Source organism: Hetaerina americana, unplaced genomic scaffold (assembly GCF_022747635.1).
Source record: "Hetaerina americana unplaced genomic scaffold, ioHetAmer1.1.p SCAF_36, whole genome shotgun sequence".
Lineage (NCBI taxonomy): Eukaryota > Metazoa > Arthropoda > Insecta > Odonata > Calopterygidae > Hetaerina > Hetaerina americana.
This window is the reverse complement of record NW_027286941.1, coordinates 2524879-2546796: the sequence shown is the minus strand read 5'-3', so window position 1 is coordinate 2546796 and position 21918 is coordinate 2524879. Positions and strand designations below refer to the sequence as shown.

General features: G+C 35.6%; 1 protein-coding gene across 2 annotated transcripts in view; it reads right to left on the bottom strand.

The window, feature by feature from the left end:
• Positions 1 to 21918, bottom strand: part of mRpS9 (mitochondrial ribosomal protein S9) — a 39125-nt gene that overhangs the window by 16670 nt on the left and 537 nt on the right. For both annotated transcript variants that reach the window (XM_071589283.1, XM_071589284.1), the window contains exons 3-6: positions 21164 to 21267; positions 15045 to 15218; positions 8436 to 8521; positions 4181 to 4256 (exon numbers count right to left, since the gene is read on the bottom strand). In XM_071589283.1, the coding sequence (XP_071445384.1) occupies positions 4181 to 4256; positions 8436 to 8521; positions 15045 to 15218; positions 21164 to 21267 (440 nt within the window). The remainder of the gene's footprint in view (positions 1 to 4180; positions 4257 to 8435; positions 8522 to 15044; positions 15219 to 21163; positions 21268 to 21918) is intronic.

The following is a 21918-nucleotide window of genomic DNA, read 5'->3' as shown; positions in this document are numbered from 1 at the left end:
TAATATTAATTCCTGGTACCAATGTCATCACTTGGTTTCTGTACAAGAGCATATATGCTAAGTTGATCCCTTGCATTGGATTAAATTCCCTTAAAGCCAACAGTATGAATGTGACCTGAATATTTTCTTTTCAAATGGAGTCTCCACTAAATTAATGAGGAAAGTACTTACAGGAGTGTGTCAGGACCTGTAATATCCAATGGCCAGGAGTTTAACTCCTAGAAACAATTACAGGTTATGTGTGTCTGATTCTGTTTGCCGTATGTACTGATACCAAGAGAGGGCTATAATTTTCCAAATATCAACAGGTTGATTGTGCTTGAGATATTTTTATGAGTCCGTTTCAAGAGCAGGCACATCTTATGACGGGATCGTATCGGACGGAATGGGATCTCAATGTAAAATCTCTTTACTGAGAGTGTTTTTTACGTTGAATTCCCACATTGTTAACAAACCACCTCAAATGGATAGTATCCCTCCTAAAATATTAAATTGTCTAATAAAATAATTAATTGGTCTTGAAATAATCTTTGTCACTCTCAATAACTATACTTTCTAACTCACCATTTGTTAGGACATTTCCCTCATGGAAAACTTGTATAGTTCCAATGCATATATTCCCCATGTAAATTTGGAGGCTATCACTTTCTAAGTTACTTAAAACTTGCTATTGTAGTGTTTAACACCCTCAGTGCACTGACATACGGTCACTTTGTGAATGAAAAGCATGTATTTGCTATGTTTTCAATTTTATTTTGACTTCGTTTCTTTAAATTAAACCTATAACAATGACTTACACTATAGTATCTTTCACATTCTTTTCATTTGAGCTTCTGCACCAAAGACCCTAGTCTGCCTCATGTTGGTGTGTATACAGGGAGTTTAAGCTTTTCCCAATGGCCCGAGAGTTTGTGATTCACTCGCCTTTAGATTGTTTTTTTTAAATCAGCCAGCTTGCTAGTGTGATTACCCTTTTCATGGTATGCTAAAACTTCCCTTCATTTTTTACTGGTAGTTGATTTCAACTCCTTGCAAGCCATAACAAGGAAATTAGTATGAGTTTGATACACTTATCCCTGGCATTGGTCAGTCTTCTCAGAAACCACCTCCATCTGCTTGTTACCAGGCATTATGGCTTGACAGGAGCTCTCCAGAATACCCCTGCAAGGAATCTCTCAAATGTAAGGTGGCCATGGTCAATAATTGTCCCTGGCATGGAATTAGTTTTCCCTTAGTAAATGCAGGGGATATTTTAATATTTCCATTTTAAAATTTGATTTCGAAATAGGTGGCTTCCCTTTTTCTCGTCTGCAACTTATACTCAAGTTGAGTACGTTACGGGATTATTTTGGCAGAAAAGTAACTTCAACTCTCAGTCAAATATCCAATGCTGAAAGATATACCATTCAAAAAGGCAGATAAGTAAGCCAATATTTTTAATCAGGTTATAATAAAATTTCTAGTAAGTTTAATTAAATGCAGGGTTGATTAAACGGCTATTTGTAGAGGATAGGTTCACTAAAAATATTTAGTGAATGACTGCATATGATAGAGATAATTTCTATTAGACTTTTTGCATGTTGATCCATAAAATGTAAACCACTCAGTATATCCTGCAAGTAAGATATCACTCAAATATACTATTCATAGTTTGTGGAGAAACATAGTTTCATTTCATAAAAACCGGGATTTACGACAAGATCAAACATATAAAATTAAATTTTCAGGAAAGCATATGAGTCTTTTGACTGTGATGGTAACAACAAAATTGTGCAACGTGTGATGTTATAAAAAAACATATAATCTCTCTTTATTAATTAAAGGATGTTGCATTTAATATTAATTTTAAACATAAAATATTGTCAAGTTTTGTCATCTCAATAAAACACTGCATGAATTTTCATTAGGTAATCTACCGGTTAAGGTAGGTTTTAGGATGGACAAAATTACAAATTCAACACTTTGTGAACCCCAGCAAAACACAACGTCCTACTCTACATCAGGTCCCTCTTCATCTCTGATTACTTTCTTCCTCCCTTCATCCCGTCCAACATCCCTATCCTCTTCCTTCCCTTACCTCTTTTGCCCAACATTCTCCCCTCTATTACAGTCTTCAACATCCCACTACCGGTCAACACCCCCTTCATTCACTTTTCTTGCCTCCATACGATTTCTCCCAAATAACCCCTCTCTTCGCCCACCATGCCAAGTACTTCCTCATTTGTTTTCTTCTCTGTCCATTTCACCTTCTCCATTCTTCTCCACACCCACATTTCAAAAGCCTCCAATCTACGTCTATCCTCCTGCTTCAATGACCACGTTTCCGCACCGTACATAGCTACGCTCCATATCAAAGTTTTTATGAGTCTTTTCTTAATATCCTTACTAAATGTCCCTGTCGTCAACTCCCTCCTTGTGAAAGCCTCTTTGCCTAACGCAATTCTTCTCCTTCCGTCCCTACTACTTTGACTGTGCTGGTCCGAAACACTTCCAAGGTACGGAAACTGTTCTACCTGCTCTAGTTTTTGCCCTCCTATTTTAACGTTTAGCTTAGACTTTTTCTTTCTAGAATATCGCATAACCTTTGTTTTATTAACATTGATTCTCGTCCCATATCCGTCGCACTGAATTTCCAATTCACTCAGCAATGCTTGCAACCCCTTGGCTGACTGACAAACTAAAGCTTGGTCATCAGCAAACCTAACTGATTTTATGAATTCCCCGCCCACTTTCATTCCTACCTCCAGTTCTTCCCACGCCTCATTGATCATTTCCTCTGCATACAGGTTGAACAGCAACGGTGATAATGGTCAACCCTGCCTTACACCTCTTCCTAACACTGCCCATCCGGACTCCCCGTTCCCCACCTGCACCTGAGCAGTCTGAGACATGTACAGGTTGCGGATTAGCCTCCTTTCCCTCCAATCTATTCCTATTTTCTGCAATATACTTATTAGTTTTTCCCAATTCACTCTGTCAAACGCTTTTTCGAAATCTACGAAACAGGCAAATACCTCCTGGTTGTGTTCTATATTCCTCTTGATTAATAATCTCATTACTGCAATGGCATCACGTGTACCTCTCCCCTTCTTAAACTCAAACTGATCAGCCCCTAAGTAATCATTTGCCCTACTCTCTATCCTTTTGTTTATGATCCTGAGAACAACTTTAGCTGCGTGGGATATCAAACTTATCGTCCTGTAGTCCTCACATGATATAGCTTTTACCTTTTTCGGAATAGGAACTAAAACTGATCTCACAAAGTCTTCTGGCCAGATTCCTTCCTCATAAATACTACGGATCAGCCCATATAGCCTCTTCCACCCACATTTTCCTAAGCATTTTAAAAGTTCCGCGGGAATGTTATCCACCCCCACAGCCTTATTTGATTTCATCTCCCTTAATGCCCTTCCTATCTCATTGTCTAGTATGCCTGGACCTAAGCTATCTTCCTCTATGTCATGTTCCTTTTCAATGTCTCACTTTGTTGGTCTAAGCTCTTTACTATACAGCTCTTCTATATACTCCTTCAATCTCTCTTGGATCTTTCCTGCGTCAACTATTACCTTACCTGCCTTATCTCTAACTGTTAGCATAGATCTCCCTTTCTTACTTCCCGATAACAATTTAACTTTGCTGTACAGTGCACCGATTTCACCCTTCCTCTGCAGCCTTTCCATATCCTCGCACTGCGTTTTTCACCATGCTTCTTTTGCTTTATTTGTTGCCCGCCTCAATTTATTGTTCAATTCTTTGTACTTCATTTTGCCTAACTCTGTATTTACATTCTTCCATTGTCGCCGCTCATCCATCTTTGACTGCATGAATAATACATTATTTTTCATTATCAATTAAAGGATAATATAAGAACAAATAATTTGAATGTTAATTGTTACCATTATAATGAGCAGTAAATATAATATTTGTGGGCTATAACAATTAATTTATACTTTCTTTCTTCAGTCATGAGTACATATTCAAAGAAAGAAACCAGAAAATAATTTACATGAAATAATGCACAAATTCAATTATGTGCCAGATAGTGCTTTTTTCATTTTCTTGTAGATGATGTAATTGTCAGAAAAAAATAATATCTTATAAACCAGAGATTAGAGGGAATAACCTATTTAAAACATTTAAATGTAATTTTAGATGCAAATAAGTCAAAGTAAGTTCATACCTCACGATCACTTATGGTTTCAACAAGAAATTTCTCTAAGTCCTCTTTGGCTATCCACTCTGACCCTGACAAATCCCTGAAAAACATAAAGGAGAAAAAATATAGCCACGGTATTCAATTCTTCCACATAACTTGCGTCCTTTGAAAATCTAAGGTGTCACTTTTGAAATTTGAGAAACATTATCATTTTCAAAATAACTGCATATAAAATGCTACTACAAATTTTCTGACTGGCCCAAGTTTCAACGCTTTTCCTTTTTAAGTCGGAAAAGTAAGAGAATGCAAGCCTTTATTTAGGTACACTGCGGTTGGGAGGAGGAGGAGCTTATTATTGAAAATTAGGCAAAAGGGATTGAAAGAATAATAGTGAGTAGATGGGTGATGTAGACTCAAATATTTATTTTATTTATTTATCATCTTAATTGGGGTGAGATTGAGACTTAATAGTCCCTTCTTCCACCTAGCCTTTCTACATTACAATACAATAAAGACAATCACAAACACCCCAGCTGTAGATGGAGGAAAACTCGCCTAGGCAGGGCTCAAACCCATGACCTCTGGATTCGTAGGCTAGGGCGTTACCCAACTGCCACCGGGCCGGCGATGAGGGAGGGGAAAGGACAATGCACATGTGCAAATGCCAGGAAAGTTTGAATGTGATGGAGGGATTTCAAAGAAGGCTAAAGATGATAGAGGGAGTGGAAAGGATACATTATCATTCAGAAGTGTTACGTACTGCTTTTCTTCACGAGTGTAATCTATAGTCCCAAAACATTCAATGGTCTTCCTTTTGTTTCTTTTGTGAATGTACCACTTTTGGTTGAAAATCATGGGAATGCTCCTCTTCAATAAGGTGTTTAGCAAAGTTTTATGTGAAATCATACTTAGAGCCAACACTTTTTGTGTTCGCTCGTACGAGCCATTATGGAATGGCCTGCTTGACCAATATACTGGGTGTTAGTTACAATCAGGAGTGTGTTAACATATTTTGCACATGCCATTCAAATTTGAAATGCCAAAACTATCTTTTGAATTAAAAAGAATTTTTTCATTAGCCCTCGGATTAAAAAATATGCTGTCTTCCAACTAATTGCAATGCATAGTATGCAGGCTAAATTGGCTATTTCCGTAACTAATAATGAGGATGAACACACAATGTGTAGGGCCAAAACTCGGATTAAAAAATATGCTGTCTTCCAACTAATTGCAATGCATAGTATGCAGGCTAAATTGGCTATTTCCGTAACTAATAATGAGGATGAACACACAATGTGTAGGGCCAAAACAAATGCCTAATTGACCTAGGTGAAACACTTGATTAAAGACAAGTATCTCCAGTGTCTTAAACCAAAAGGGCTACATAAACAAAAGAATGAGAGAAAATGACTTTTTAGACCTATAAATTGTACTCACTCACCTCTATTATCATTACCTTTCTTTGATCTACCTCCATGACTTGCAACTATTTCTGATTTTACTCACAACATTGACTTGTTCATTGTTCTTCATGATTAGCTCCAGATTGTTTAAATATAAGCTATTCCATCCCTTTTTGACATCACCCTCCCTGTTTAACTACTTTTATTTCTTTCACTTCATTTACAACAAATGCCGCCTCCTCCTTCCCCAACTGCAGTGCACCTATATTAAGGCTTGTGATTACCTTACCCTCCTACTTAATAATGACAGGGTAAGTGTTGAAACCTAAGCCTGTTAATATAAAGTTTTTAGGGCATGTATAATATTTAAGTATCATAACTCCCTGTCAGGACCCTACATACTGTAAAATATTCAGTGTTTTTAGTTTTAAAATGAAATCTAAAATGAATAAGGACTAAAAAACAGTTACTCAAGCAATATAGATTTTTTCCACAGTATGAAGTTTAACGCAGTATAATCAAGTTCAATCAATTGACATAATTGATAAAATTGGCACTTAATAATTGTAAGATTTCATGAATTGTGAAAAATAAAAACTTTGTAAGTTCCACATAAGTTTAATTAAAACGACTGGTTACATTGAACAGTAGACATGGTCAGGTCATTATACCTGATGATATTGACTGTTTGAAGAAACAGACAGCTTTAAATAAAATTTAGTGTACCTTAAAAGGTTTTTATGCTTCACAATTCATCATGAAGTTCCATAAAGTTGAGCCGATTACCATATAATTCATCATGGACACTAGTACCTCAATAAGGCCAAACTATACAGTAATATTTCATTATTGCCATAAAATTGAAAATTTTGAACATAAGTATTGGAGACATGAGTGATAATGCTCGCTAATTAGCTTGATAAATTAGCTATTCGAACAACTACCAATTATGAAAATTGGGAGTGTTGCGGTAGCTAACATACTGCCTTCCCACCCAGAGGGCCCAGGTTTGAATCAGGCAGCATATATTTTTCAGTGGTACCCCAATCCCTTGATCCCAAGCACTCGAGGTGGTTTGTGGAGAGCACTTTGAGTGAGTACACTGTCCATTGGATGGGGCGTTTAACAGTGGACCCCTTGGCACCTTTTGTTGAAATTAGACTAATGCCAATGGTGGGTTTCTCACCACCCATTTTTCCGGTCCATCCTTAATGGGGCAAACGACCTTAGCTGTCAGTCGCCTTCCCTAAAACTACTACCACTACTACCTGCCAAGCTTTTCACATTCACATTGGCTGAATACTATTTAAGTCTTTTTGCTATTGTTGTACTACTTTAACTGCATATTTTGAAAGATTGGAAAATACACAGGAATCTCTGTGCAGCTCATCATAAAAATGATCGGTAACATCAAGGCAAATTTTATTTTAAACTAACCTATGACTAAACCTTGCTTATGCAGTACTATCATGGTTTCTCAAGTAATAAAACTATCTTCATGGAATAATTACATTCAGTATTTTCTGCATTCAGTAAATATAATCATAATTGTGTTTAATACCTGCATAGTTACTGAAGAACATTAATGAATATATAAAAATTGCGCATGTAATGCACTAATACAGTGTTGTTCTAGCTTGTGCAACTAGTTTCGTCCATTTCAGCATTAATTTATAAGTTAGTTACTTTCATTTCACGTTTTTAAATTAAAATGATTAAGTAGATATGTAATCCTGAACTTGTTGAGCCAAAAGTTTCCACTTCCATCCAATGCCTCAAGACTACACAAAATAAAATAAAACTGAACACTGCTACTAGCCTAAGGATAACAGTGTGATATCCCAGTGTTCCATTTACAGTTTGTAAATGGTCATAATATAGTTTCATAAATTAGAGAGTTAGTTAGCTTATCTGATAACTAGCTAACCAAGATAATTAACAATGGGTCATAATATTGCCCCCTACGGGATAATACAAAAATAATCAATTCCAAAAGTGAACACTACTTTATGATTTAAAAATATATGAAATATGACACTTCAGCAGTCCTTGAATCATTCAGTGGTAATACAAAAATAATTAATTCCAGCGGTGAATACTACTTTATGATTTTTTAAATATATGAAATATAACACTTCAGCAGTTCTTGAATTATTCAGTGATGTTTGAAAATACTCAAATTCCAAAGGACCATGCAAATATAATCCTCCAGGATAATCCACATTAATGCATTCATAACAACCATTTCTTCCCAGAGCTTTCTATAAATCCCATCATAAAATTCTTATGACATCTGGGGTATCATGATGTGAAATACATGTTTTTTAATTTGTTTAGCAGGAATGCACCAGGAGAATGGGCTGGGCAATATCAGCCATTGACCATTTAAATCCTACATCATACAATGCCATATATACATGTACAAATATTTGTGTACCGAATTCAAACGAATTTAATGCTATGTTAGTAATTTCTTAAAGCATTATGATTGCACTTGAATGGTTCCATGGGTCCATAACAAAGAAGGAAGAACTGCAGGTTGGAATTGGGACCTTAGTCCCAGGGTTTACTGCATTTTCTATATCACCGATTCTTTGAGGAATAATTATTGAACTAATTATTAGCAAGTTAGCAATTAACAAGTTAATTGAATCAACATTAAATGACATTTATCTTAAAAATTCAACTGAGATTTCTATGAACACAATTTTTATCTTAAAATATCCTTCTTATCTAAAAATAAATTATTAATTAGAAACAATTTTTTATGTTTGGCAAATGAAAATTTAATTCCTAATGTCATCAGGATTCATTATGACCATCCTAGGAATCATTAAATTTAAACATATCATTTTTGAAATCTTCAATTTACTCACAATTCATTTTCCTTAGAAGGATACATATTCTTCTTTATCTGTCCATCCTCATACTTGTTCAGACTATCTATAATGGAGGCTGTATCCTGCAAAATTGCATAAAAGATAACTTTAACAAGCACTAATATGGATTTGAAACAAATTTAAACTACATTATTAGAGTTACTAATTACAATAGCCATATTTGTTCAAAAAGGTAGCACCAGACTTCCATCGACAATATGAAGCCTTCTGTATGACAAGGCAAGCTCACCAAGAGTCCGAAATATCTTTTTATTTTTGTTACTGCTTACTTTTCCCCTATTTGAGGGGCTAATAGCAGTGAGGATGGCTGGCCATTACCATTAGTCTTTCAAGGAATTTGCAATGACTATGATGCATGCACCAGTTTAGAGTGAGTATGAATTTGAATACAACAGTGAAGAAAACTCCAGAACTCCCTGACGAGCTTCTTCTTCAAGAGATCATGCGGTTGTCACTTAATATTATTGTTAGTTGACAGATGATTAACTGGCAAATTATACGTTTTTAACTTGACCTGCAGTTCCTTGTGACAGGGGATTTTTAGCACCCTGTGTAACAAAAACCGGAGCAAAGGGCAGCCAAATTTTGCAAGAAATGATGTCTTCAATTGCAGTGGATGATTTGGTCAGGGCACCCATGGACAAGTCTTCAGAATGTTCTTAACATTTTACTCTGAATATGAAGTCATAATTTTAGTTCAGACAAATATTTAGAAGGGAAAGGTAGCACTTTTTTGGATTGGATATTTGAAAGCTCAATTGGATTTTCATTCCATACGTCCAGAAGAACCATAAGGACAAAAAAGGTGATCAATGTCCTAATATGTGATAAGGGTTGACATATTTGACACTGCAGATCTTATAGAAAAGTTAGATTTGTGGATATTTGGAAGATCAAAAAACCACGGTGCAAAGGGATTCATTGGAAATACTTTGAATGTTTTACTTGGATGGAAAATCACTGAGCATGAGGTAACTTATGCCTGTCTTTCTCTGGAACTGGGGAATGAGGTCACTCAAATGTTCACCTATACGGTTGGTTTGTCAGAATTCTTCACACTTTGCAATGTAAATGTTTCCATGATCACCACTTCTGTTGCCTTTGTTAACCTTTAGCATGAATAAGTAGTTGTTGAAGATCAATCTCTTAATTGCGGTGATAGTCATGAGCCCTGGAGAGTGTTGAAAATTCGTTTTTGGAGAAGTCAGATATGAGATGATTGGCCTAGTCAATTTAGGGTTTGGCACCAAGATCCACTTTACAAAGGTCTGAGCACAATCAACTATCATAAACTGAAACTCCTGTTGCAAGAGTGGTATGCTTGGAATATTCAAAACTTTGCTGGAATTGACAATTCTATGGGTGATCTTGTGATTCAAAAAGTCCATTCCTCCTCCACTGAACTTGTAATGAGTCTGTAGTCTATCTTGGAATATATTGAGAGAATGGAAGGTATTGATGGTGAGCAAGTTGATTGGGTGGTTCCTTACTGAGAGTTGGAATTTCCAGGTAACTGTCATTGCCTTTTTCCAAGCTATTTTATTACTGCATGGGCAAATATGTAGTTAAGATACGTCCACTCCAGTCAGTGCAGTTTATGAGTTAATTCCATGTAAAGAAGTAATAGATAATGGTACAAGGAATCTATTTTCACAAACAATTCATGTAGTTCCATCCTTATTCAAACTCATTTTCTGACTTCTGTAGAATATTTCTCAGCTGACAAAGACACTTTACATTTTAGGTTTGCGTACTTCAGCACAATTCTATGGAATAGGCTTCAGCTTATTGAAGATGTTTAGTGATGCTTATTTGGACTTGATGCGTAATTTCCAGTAGAGTCATGCATTGGTTGAGTTACAAGTAATTTGACATGGAAGTGATTTTGGACAGACTTATTGGATCTACTGTAAGATTTTTCTTATTTGTTAAACAGGTGTGGTAGGAGTAGAGACATCTAGCAACCCTTCCTTTTTTATTCAAGTAGTAACATACATAGTTATACAACCCTGCTATATGTTGATTGAGGGGATACCTGCTCACGCTTAAATTCCCCTTTTGTCTTCAACTGCCTAAGTTATCCCATATGAGATTTTTAAACAGTTATTTACATAAACTCTCAAGTATCCAATAAATACATAATAATACATTTGAAATTACACACTTAAGATTCACAGAATACACAAAACATAAGAAATTAGGCACTTTAAGTACAATTAGTACATATTTTCACAGTATTCAGCACAAGTACAGAAACAAACAGCATAATATATACAGATAAAAAAAAAGTTTGTATAATGCATGTATGATATATTTTGGTTTTTCACCTAGTTGTAGAGCACGTTAAATAGGAGAATGTACACTGACATTAAATGGTGTTAGATGTGTCTGCTTACATTACTTAATTACCACTCGTGACAAAATCAAATAGGAGTTTACAATTGGCACTTAAACAGAATAATACTATTTCCTGCAATTTAATTTTCTTCTCCACCATGTTAAGTTATATTTCTAGTCTTGTTCTTCCATAACGGATACATTCTTCAATTCTGTGTTGGGTGGCGCCCTCTGTTAAGTAAATATCACATAGGTTAGTTCTCGATTTCCCAATTTTGTGAAGTTAATTTGAAAAATTTCCATGGCCTGATAGCATTTGGGTATATTTATGTGATAGGTTGATTTTTAGTTATAATCTATTGCAAATAACAGGGAACATGTCCTTTGTGTATAAGCCTTTATCATTGTTATCCCACTCAAATTGCCACTGAATGATGGATTCTTCTCTCAGTCTCTTTTTTAAGACGTTTTTCCTTATGTATTGATTTTCATTAAGTTCAAGATTGACATGTTTAGCCCTTTGTCCAGATTGTAATTTGATTATAGTATTTCTTTCCAGGATCTCGTAAGGTTGGTAGCCCCTTATACACAATGCGTCAGTACTGACCATAGAGTAGCCCCTACATATTGATAACAGGCAGGGCCTTTGAGCTTCTTTTAGTTTACGGTCGATTCTCCTTAAATTGATCTTATGAACCCAAATATCGCAACCATAGGTGGCGATGGGAATTGCTACTCCTTTATAGATGGTTATTAAGGAGTCGGTGCCAAACTTAAACCTGCAGTATCTTCGAGCTGCCTGGAAGATTTTCTTTATTTTATTGGTGGTGCAGTTAATGTGGGCTTGGTAGGATAGTTTCTCGTCTAACATAATTCCAATGTATTTAAATACGTAAGCCCTTTTTATGCTTTTATTATAAATTTTCACAGTAGGGTTCCTAGCCATGTTACTTCCGAAGATCATGCATTGGGTTTTAGCAGTCGATATCGTTAATTTGTTCTCAGTTGCCCAGTTTTCAATTTTTTATATACATTCCGCAATCATGGGTTCCATTTTGGCTCTGGTGCTTGCATCTATAGTCAGGGCCATATCGTCTGCGAAGGCAACGAGCTTGCACCCAATAGGGAAGACTCTTCTGAGTACCTGGTTGGTTATAAGATTCCAGAAAAACGGACCAAGAACTGACCCCTGTGGACAGCCTCTTGTTAAAACCTTACTTGTTTTTGTTCTTTGCATGGAGTATCTGACCTCTCTATTATTAAAATAGCTGATCAGAAGCTTTATTAGATTAGCTGGGATCTTTAGGGTCTTGAGCTCCTGTATAACTGAAGGCCACCAAACGGAATCAAATGCACCTTTGATGTCGATAAAGATGACGGATGAGGTATATTTGCTTTGATTGTCGATTAACCGTAAAAGATGGTGAATGGCTTTCGATGTACTTCTCCCTCACCTAAATCCATATTGGATAGGGTGGTAGAGCGTGTTGTCGAAAATAGCTTCAATTCTGCCCTTAATAGCTTTTTCAAATGTTTGCCTAGATGCAGAAGCAATGTGATTGGTGAATGAGGAAGGTTCAGATGGATGGAATCAGGATTGCCCCCACTTACACATGATCCCTCTAGCAGGTAAGCATTACAAAATGCAATGCTTTCTATGCTCCCATCATTCACAATGACAGTTAGTTACAGAATTTGCAGATCCAAAACGGAGCTTAAAGGCTTTACAGACTGCAGCTGCAGCCCCTTGACCTCTGTTACCACTTTGACCATCAACATGAAAACCTTTATGCCTTTTAAAAACATCCTTGCCCAACATTTATTAATATCTTTTGATAGACAAATACACAATAGATTTAAATCATCGATTAAAAACTCTAGCTCCTCCTCATGATTATAATATCTTCAGGAGTTTCATTGTAAAATTTAAAAACATTTAGACTTCATGAAGAATTCCAAAGACAGTAAACTTTTTTTAAATGCTCTTGGATACAAATGAAAGTGTGGGTCTTAAAAAGATGAACCCTTAATTTGGATTTTCTTTCCTATATTAGAGGTCTTTGGCCTCTGACAGACTATGGCAATCCTCCATAGCCATCACCTAAGAGGGGAGGATGGATTGGTGTTAGATGGGTGGGGTTGTATTCTCCCGCATCATTGGTGGAGGTCCCCGCTTTTTTTGACTGTTTTTAGAAGCATGCATTTTGGGTACCTTAATGGACATTTTGTGCATCTCTTTATTTGACTTTATAAGTTCCTTTTAATTAGCTACATTCACCTCTTGTGGGTTAAAAGTGGATTATTGGGGTAGTTATTAATTTATTGGAAACAAACTGACACAACATAAGCAGAAGACCTTGACAGCACGGGAGCTATTAATTCCCTTTACATTTTTCTCACTTCAATTTTCTCAGTAATCTTCATTTACATGATTTTTTCACTTTTCTTTCAATTGAAGAAATACAAAAGAGTACAATGACTTTTCACCCTTGCATTTCATACAAAATAAAAATTCTACTAGAATTCTCCTGGGCATCAATGAGGGAAGACTAACTTGGCAAATTCCACCAGAATTGTTATTTTGGATTGCCATGATTTTGTTGCAAGGTAACCTCGCCAGGCAACCCAAGGCAAGTATGATGTTACCTTGAAACAAAACCAGGGTCAAGTAAAATAATAATTCCAGTGGAATCTGTCAAGTTAATCTTCCCTAATTCAAAAATAGCAGGAAACAACTAGAGTAAATGGAACAGTTACCCTATCTCGGAAGTGTTCTCAACCAAAAGTCTAAGTAGTAGGGACACCAAAAGAATAATTGCGTTATGCAAAGGAGTTTTTACAAAGAGGAGGGTATTCATAACAGAGATGTTGGAAAAGGATTTCAATAAATGGCTAGACAAAACTTTGATATGGAGCATGGTTGTGTATGGCACAGAAATATGGCCACTGAAGAAAGATGTTACTCCTGAGATTGGAGATTTTTAGAGCATGGGAGTGGAAAAAGATAGAATAGGTGAAATTAATAGAAACAAAGGAGGAAGGGCTAGTTGGGGGAGAAGACAAGTTTATTGGGAGATATTGAAAGGAGACAGGAAAGATGGATACAGAGCATTTTTATTGGCAATGGGATATTGAAGACTGTGATAGAGGGGCGAAGACTGTGATAGAGGGAATGTTTGGCAGATGAGGAAGGGGCAGGAATAGGATACGGATTTTGGATGGAATGAAGGGAGGAATGAAGTAGACAGAATTGAATTAGGGTTGATTGGGGTGTTGAATGACCAGTCAAATCTTCTTAGGGTACGCAAGGAAGTTGTTGCCATACCGTTTGGTAGCTTGTGTTCATCCAAAACCTACCTCAACCAGTAGTTAAGCGATAATAATATAATTGGCCAACCAACAGCTTTGGTGTTATTTTGAGTGATTAAAAAAATGACCTCACTGTTCGATAATTCACGCAAGCAACTAGTACAATGATCATTTTAAATTAACATGCATCAAGTAAACATAAAAACTTATAGACAAAACCTTGGAAAATTATAAAAATCATGGGATTACGAGATATAGGTTAATTCTAGGTTTCAGGAATTGAAAATTGAGGAATACACATAGTCCTGGTTGGAAATTCAAGGTTTCATTGCTGTTAAAATTATACAGTACTTAGATTAGACTTATAGTACTTAAATGGAACAAGAAATAGGTACTTGGTGACATTTTCTCTTATTGAGTTTCCCAGAACTTTGATGAGATCAATAATTAAATTTTGTAATCGAAGGAATACATCAAACTTATGATCGACTAAAGAACAATAGATTCCTGAATATCTAATGTTTTCATAATACTGTTAGGTAAGATTCCAATACTTCTTAATGCATTTTGCACTACTAGGATATAAATCTTGTGACCTTGGATTTCAAAAACCTAAATTTTTGACCTTGGTATTTTCAGGAGAATTTATTTCCTTGATCCACATCAAATACCAGGAATAAAAAGTATCACAAGAAATCCTACGGTTTCCGGCAATTTGGGCTCAGGTCCTCATCAAGACCAAATAAAACCTTTAGAAACACACCAATGGTGATACTGACAAATGCGAAAGTAATGACAAAATTATTCAGCTGTAAACCTGCTCATTATGGACTCCTACCAACTATCCCCAGACAATAACTAGAAAAGTAACATAAGACATAAATTGTATGCAACAAAAACATGATGCACAAAAACTAATAGGGATAAAGATAAACTTACATAGAGCTGCTGGTAATAATTTGGTTTTCCTGTGTAAAACAAAAAGTGATAAGGGCGCCCACTCTCATCAAATTCTGCAGCCTTTCTTTCAGGAAATATCTCCTCTGGTGGCTTCATTACAGGTCTGGCCCTAGGCTCATACAAGCCACAGGGAAACAGGTATTCTATCGCTTTCTGCAATGGAGAAGAATCATACATTATAATTATCATAGAGAGAAGAAAATCTCTACAAATAAATTTTTTCAGGGAAATGAGTAAGAAATTATGTCATTTACAATCTGATGGGTCAAGTACATTAATTTGTCCATTATGTGGTGTTTCTGGAATTGGAAAACTAAATATAATACTTAACAATTAAAATTAACTAATTGACATGACTATTACATCAACATGTATTGAAAATTATTTCAATTAAAATTTAGTTTTGCTGAGGTAGTATAGTATACATTACTCTCCCTATGGACTACAACCTTGACTTGGTGGAAGGGCTTGTGTGTTCCACTGACCCTTATAGCTTTACTGGCAAAAGCAACGATAACTGCTCCAAGTGGGATAACCTGTGTCATACAGGGTGAAGAGTATGAGCCCGACAAAAGTTAGTCCACACATCATTCTTTCCTCTGATGCAGCTGTAAAGCTATGACCACATTTTGGAGACCTTTTAGTGATGGTTTCACAATTAAAACACACTACAGAGGAAGGCAACCGGAAACCACCTCATTATCCCTCTCGTGCAAGAGAAGTAAACAAAGAAAATTAAACCTGTTAACTATGGGGATGACTCCACTGGGCCTGGTGTTCAACCTTACATCAGGACCTACATAGTTGTCATAACATGAATTCCTTTCTCAACCAAGCTGAAGGCAGTTGAAATGACTAAGAAGAGGACTGCAATGGCTAGGAAAATGGACCGCAAGTATGATGACGAGGACAGAAAAGTGAGAAAATATCAAGAGAGAAATAGAGAAAGAATGTTGGGATATGTTCAGTTTGTGTGAGATGAGATGGAGAGATAGCAGGGATGATGTTCAAACAACAGTGAGTCACCCAAGGGATTAAGTTGCTATTGAGTGCTTTAAAGTAACAATGAGAGAGGCATGAGTTGAAGATAGCCCTAAAGGAAATGAAACAAAAGAGATCTTCAAGAAATAGGAAAGCTAAATAAAGCATTTAAGTAGGAGGGAATAAACTAGAGCAGTTTATGCATTAGGAAAGGATTTTAGACAAAAATGGGCATGTCAGTGGGTACATTGATAGCATTTACCAGAAGATAATTTATGACAGGCACACTTAGTAAAGATGAAGAGAAAAGATACGAAAAAATGTAACATGGAGCATAGAACGCTAAAGATTAGAATCCTGGTCAAAATGATGAGGGTCGATTATAGGCTTCTGAGATATGGGCGTGGCAAAGAATAGAGAACATATACATGCTGAACAGAGAGATAGACAAGCACTCAAGATTTCAATTGAGTGGCCAATGAGAGGACTTAGCGAGGAGAAATTCAAAAAAGGCAGAGGAAGTGTATGCAGAAAATATAGAAAGATAGCAGAATTTTGAAGGCTGTGATAGAAGGGAAAATGTTGAGTAAGTGGGGTAAAGAAGGAGGGGATAGTTTTTCAGACAGAATGATAGCAGGTAAAGGTTAGGAAGAAATGAAGACAGAAAAACCAAGGACATTCTCATGTTATGTATATAGTAGTATTTAGAGAACATCCAAAATTGACCACATAAGGTAAATACCTTGAATGAATGAATGTAAATGACCCCATTTGATGTCACATAAGTTGAACCCAATTTTAGGTGACCTTATTCAGGAAAATAAGAGACAACATCAACTTTGGAAAGCCTCATCTTCACCCGCTATCATTGAATGATTTTTCGAGGCATTTTGTATAAAATGTACATCTCATATGGTATATTTGACGAAACTAATGCGAAATAAATTTTTGCTAACATAATCAAAGACCAAAACGTTAAAAGTCCCCACAAATCGACCCTGGTTAGCAGATGCCACCATTCATGAATCCATCAAAATGTTCTGCAACCAGTAAGTAAAAAAGCATTTGAACGGGATTTTCTTCAAATTCTAACAAACTTTTTGTGATAGCTGCATACAGATTCATTTCTGAAGTTGCTATGCTTGTAATGCTACATAAACATTTAGTTTTTCTAATTTAATATTTTATGTAATTAATGGGGAAGGGCCTAAGTATATATTTTTCACACAAAAGTAGGATACATATGATTGAAATAACTGGGTCTACAAAGGCATTTCATGATGCAGTCAACAGGAATTTTCATAACAGTTTAAATTTCACCACTCTGGCACCAGGGTTAAATATTGTCAGGACAAAAAAATTGCAAGGACAATACACCAATGAATATGTAACAGGGGTGCAACACTGAAACATAAGGCTAGTATCCTTGTCAATTCTTCTTTCTTTTCTGCAAATAGCTCTAATTATCCTCAGCAAGCTAATAATTTCTCAGTGTAATAGCACCTCCTCCCTTTTCCTTGATCTAAGGTATGTCAAGACGATGGCTTATAAATCAAATTCTTCAATCAATATAAGTCAAATTCTTCAGTTTTAGGTCTTTTCCAGCTTTCACTATATTTGATCAATGCAACCCGCTCTGTACGTAGAGCATGAAGCAAAATAGTCTTTCAGCTCACTCCAATTTCTTCTAGAACACATAAGGCTGCATTTTATGCATACATGGATGTAGAAAGCCATTTTATGGGGTATTTCTGAACTTGGGGAAGGCCTTCAGCAACACTGACCGGAACAAGATGTTCCAGATACTAGAAATGCTTGGAATGAACTATGAGGGCAGAAGAATAATCTATCACCTCTACATGAATCAGGTAACAACCATGCAGATGAAAAAATGAAGAAAAATAGAGGCCTATATAAATAAATGAGTTAGACATGGGTGCCTCTTGCCAGCACTATTCAATATACATCTATAAGAGGCAATAAAAGAAACACAAAAATTGGGTATCGAAGGGGCGAAGGTGAATAAATTAGCATGCTCCAGTTTGCAGATGACATCGCAGTAGTTGAATGAGCACAAGAGGACCTGTAAGCAATCCTGTATTCTATGGATATGTACTTTGGGAACATGTATGTGATGTAATCTGAGCATCATCAAGGAGAAAACTCAAATCCTTGAGCGTAAAAGAGAGAAACTGGAGGCAAATATCACAATTCAAGAAATCATACTAGAGTAAGTTGAATCCTTAATCTACCTGGGCAGCATTTTAACTTGGCATGGAAGAAATTTGACCAACATTAAATGAAGAAGAGCTAAAGCTAAGTAGGTGTTCATGAAGAGGCAACAGCTATCCTTATAACTCTTGAAAATCTTCCAATTGCTTCCAAATAGCATGTGGACTACAAAACTTGTAATGTTCACATAACTCCCAAGTCTTTACTTCTCTTTCATTTAGTGTTGGCTATTCTTATTTTCCTGCTTTTTCACATTCAAAGGTGATTGTATTTCAGTCTATGGGAATTACTAAATTGTTTAATAAAGAGTGATCATGGTTTTCTACACCATAATTTATCCTGCAAACTTAATTTTTTATGTTGTATTAATAGCTTGATGTTGTGTGGCACAACTTTCATTGATTTGACTCTAGTATTGCATCAGCTGTTACCATTGAAAGTGAAATATTTCCAATTCACCTATGGTAATGATGGAGGTAATATGCAACAAGTAATAAACTGTTTTGAAATTTTGCCTTCACCTTAATAAATCATCAGCCTCGGTCTATACAATGCTACAAGAGGCTTATGGAGAGACTGTTTAAAATGTTTAAAGAAGTGAGACAATTAATTAAAAATAAGTTAGACCAGGAGCTTCAGTCACTGCTCTTATTGATCATTAAATAATGTTATAAGAGCAAAATCAGAAGCATAGAAAATTCCATTGGGTGACACCCATAATTTGTCAACAGAAAAGTTGGATATTAGATGTGTATGTGTGTGTGAAGTGGAAATTCTATGAAACCCACCACATTTACATGATTATCTTGCAAATATAAATGTGAAGTGTGTTTCTCATCCACCTCTCTTGTCCAGATATAACCCCATGTGACCATTTCCTAATCCCAATGTGAAGAAACTCCATGGCAAGTGTTGTTCACCTACAAAACCAGACATAAACACACACCCAGTTGTTTCAACTGGCAACAGCTGATGCCATACTGGAGTGAAATAAATGAAAATTGTAACATATATACATTAAATAGCTACAATAGTAAGTTAATTCTCACGCAAACCATTGTGTGAAGGAAAAATTTGTGATTTGCATTAATTGAACCATCATTATAAGTATTCTTCTCATGTTACACATTTTGTTTCTTCGGTGATAGGATCATATACATCCTCCACTTTTATAACACCGTCTGCAATAAGCATACATATGTGTGTTTATCTGTGGTTTTCATTTCTGTTCAGTATAAAAATGACAATATTAGCAATAAATTGAATGTCGAATGCTAATTGAAAATGTAAACATTTTATCATGCCAGGTAGTTTTGCATTAAATCTACCCAAATTACCGAAAATAGATTTTAGCTAATTACACTTCTTCTTAAACTTTATGTATTTATTCAAGAATTTATATCGTTGCAATTAGGCAATTGTCCTGGTGGCATCTGTCAGGTCTGATCAACCCTCAGTCTTACAATGCACATGCATGCATACACATGAAGAACAGATATGAGACAAAATGCTCTTATATACAATGACACTTTAAGATTAACAACCTCAACTTAAACATCACACAAGGGCTAGGTTCACACCATACGAATATATACTATGCACCGTCCATCGCAGCACTCCGTCCATAATCACGCACTCTTCAATTCCATACACCCTTCAAAATCACGCACCGTTAACATATTCACTTTTGCAGTACAACTTCTCACGCCGTCCACATCATGTACAAACAATATTTTAATAAGTACAATAGAATAATAACCACTGATCAAAGAAGTTTATCACCAATTGGCTGCTTTACACTTATTCTTAAAACTCCTAAAATTGGCTGAAAAGGGCTCAAACAAACCTCCAGGCAGCTGGTTACAATCAACAATAGTCCTGTTTAAAAAGAGTATTTTTCTTATTTGTTTTTTGCGCGCTTATTTTTATTCAAAAACTGTGGTCGTTTTTCCCCTTTAAATTTGGTTTTTCTATCTATTTCCTTTATGTCGGTCATTAATCTCACAGGCTTACGTTTTTTGACTCCTGAAATCCCTAACTATTTTATTGTGATGTTTAACGTGAAAAAATAAAATCTAGAATTCTGAAAAGTCAAGTAGTAGAGAAACAAACCTAAATACCATCATGATATAAAGCAAATTGCCTACACAATAACTAAATAATGACTGACTTTTGATTCACTTTGACTTATACGTCTATCATTTATTAGATAAGCTATCATTTTTCCTAAGAGCTGGAATGTACCTAATGTTCTTAAAACTAATGATAACAAGGACATAGGAACATAAATAGTATTAATATTTTGAATACATACACCAACTTACTTGCAATGTAATTATTTACTGTTCATTATTGCACTTCAGTCATTGATACTGTATTCACTCGTCATAATTTAGAACTCATATAAATCATGGCGCCCAATATTTCATAAATGAATATACTTATAAAGTACAACTTGCTGTAAATGGCATGTTTATCAATTATAATTCATTATATTACAATAATAGACACTCCCATTGATTTGTGCAAATAAGTATGTACAAACATTACATGGGAATATTACTGCACAGCCACGATTATTCCGGTTCATTTTTTTATTATTTTAAAATTACAAGTTAGATAAACTAATTAAATCTTGGTAATTGAGTCAAGACAATTACTCTAACAGAGTCAAAAATTCTATTATTCTGGGAAACTCATCACCTTTGGTAAAACAGGGATTTTAATACCATATCCTATGCAGAATATATGTGAAAGCAAAAGGTAATGCCCAAGCACTGAGAAACATGGCTAATTCAACTATAGAAAACCAGATAGTTATACAGGAACGAGCTATTTCGAATTACATAGCAAAAAAGCAATTTTACACACATTGGCGAACTCACATCAATATCTTCTTGACCAAACGTTTCAGGATCTTCTCCCATCATATTGGCTAAATGGCGTTTCCCAATCCTGTAAGCCACTTGCTGCTTCTTCATGAATTCATCTGAGGGAAGAAATATCATACCTCGTCACAAAATTGACTTTCAAACCACATAAATGATACCTACGCATTGAACGATGAGATATTCAGATAAATGTATTAAGCAATAAATTCTGCTGAGCACAGCTGTCTCCAAATATATATTTAGGAACTTAAACATTATTCTTTTCAATTCAACTTTCTACAATTTCAGCTATAAGCAACTTTTCAAACCTAATAAGTAGGAAAACAGGCATATAATAGTGTATAAGCGACAGGTCCTTCGAAATAAAAAACGGGGGATACAATAAAAAAATATTGAAGATTCATATAGAAAGCAAGACAAATTCATTGGACATTGGAAATCATTTAATGGATCAATAGAGATGGATTTGGAATTGAAAAGGACAACGTGGATTGGCATTTGTCTGCATCGACAAGGCTCTGTATTATAAGGCACTGAATATAGCTGATAAGGCGGTCATAGATTGAAACTAGGGCTTGAAGAGAAAAAAAAGAACGGTTGTAAAAACTTAAACCGAAAAATAATGACTACACTAAAGGTAAATAGCCAAGAATAGTTTTCTTGGGTGCGATGCAAAAAATTTAGTAACTATAAGTAGGCTCCCCATAGGACATTTTAGGTAATTACTACAAAAATATACACAAGAAGTG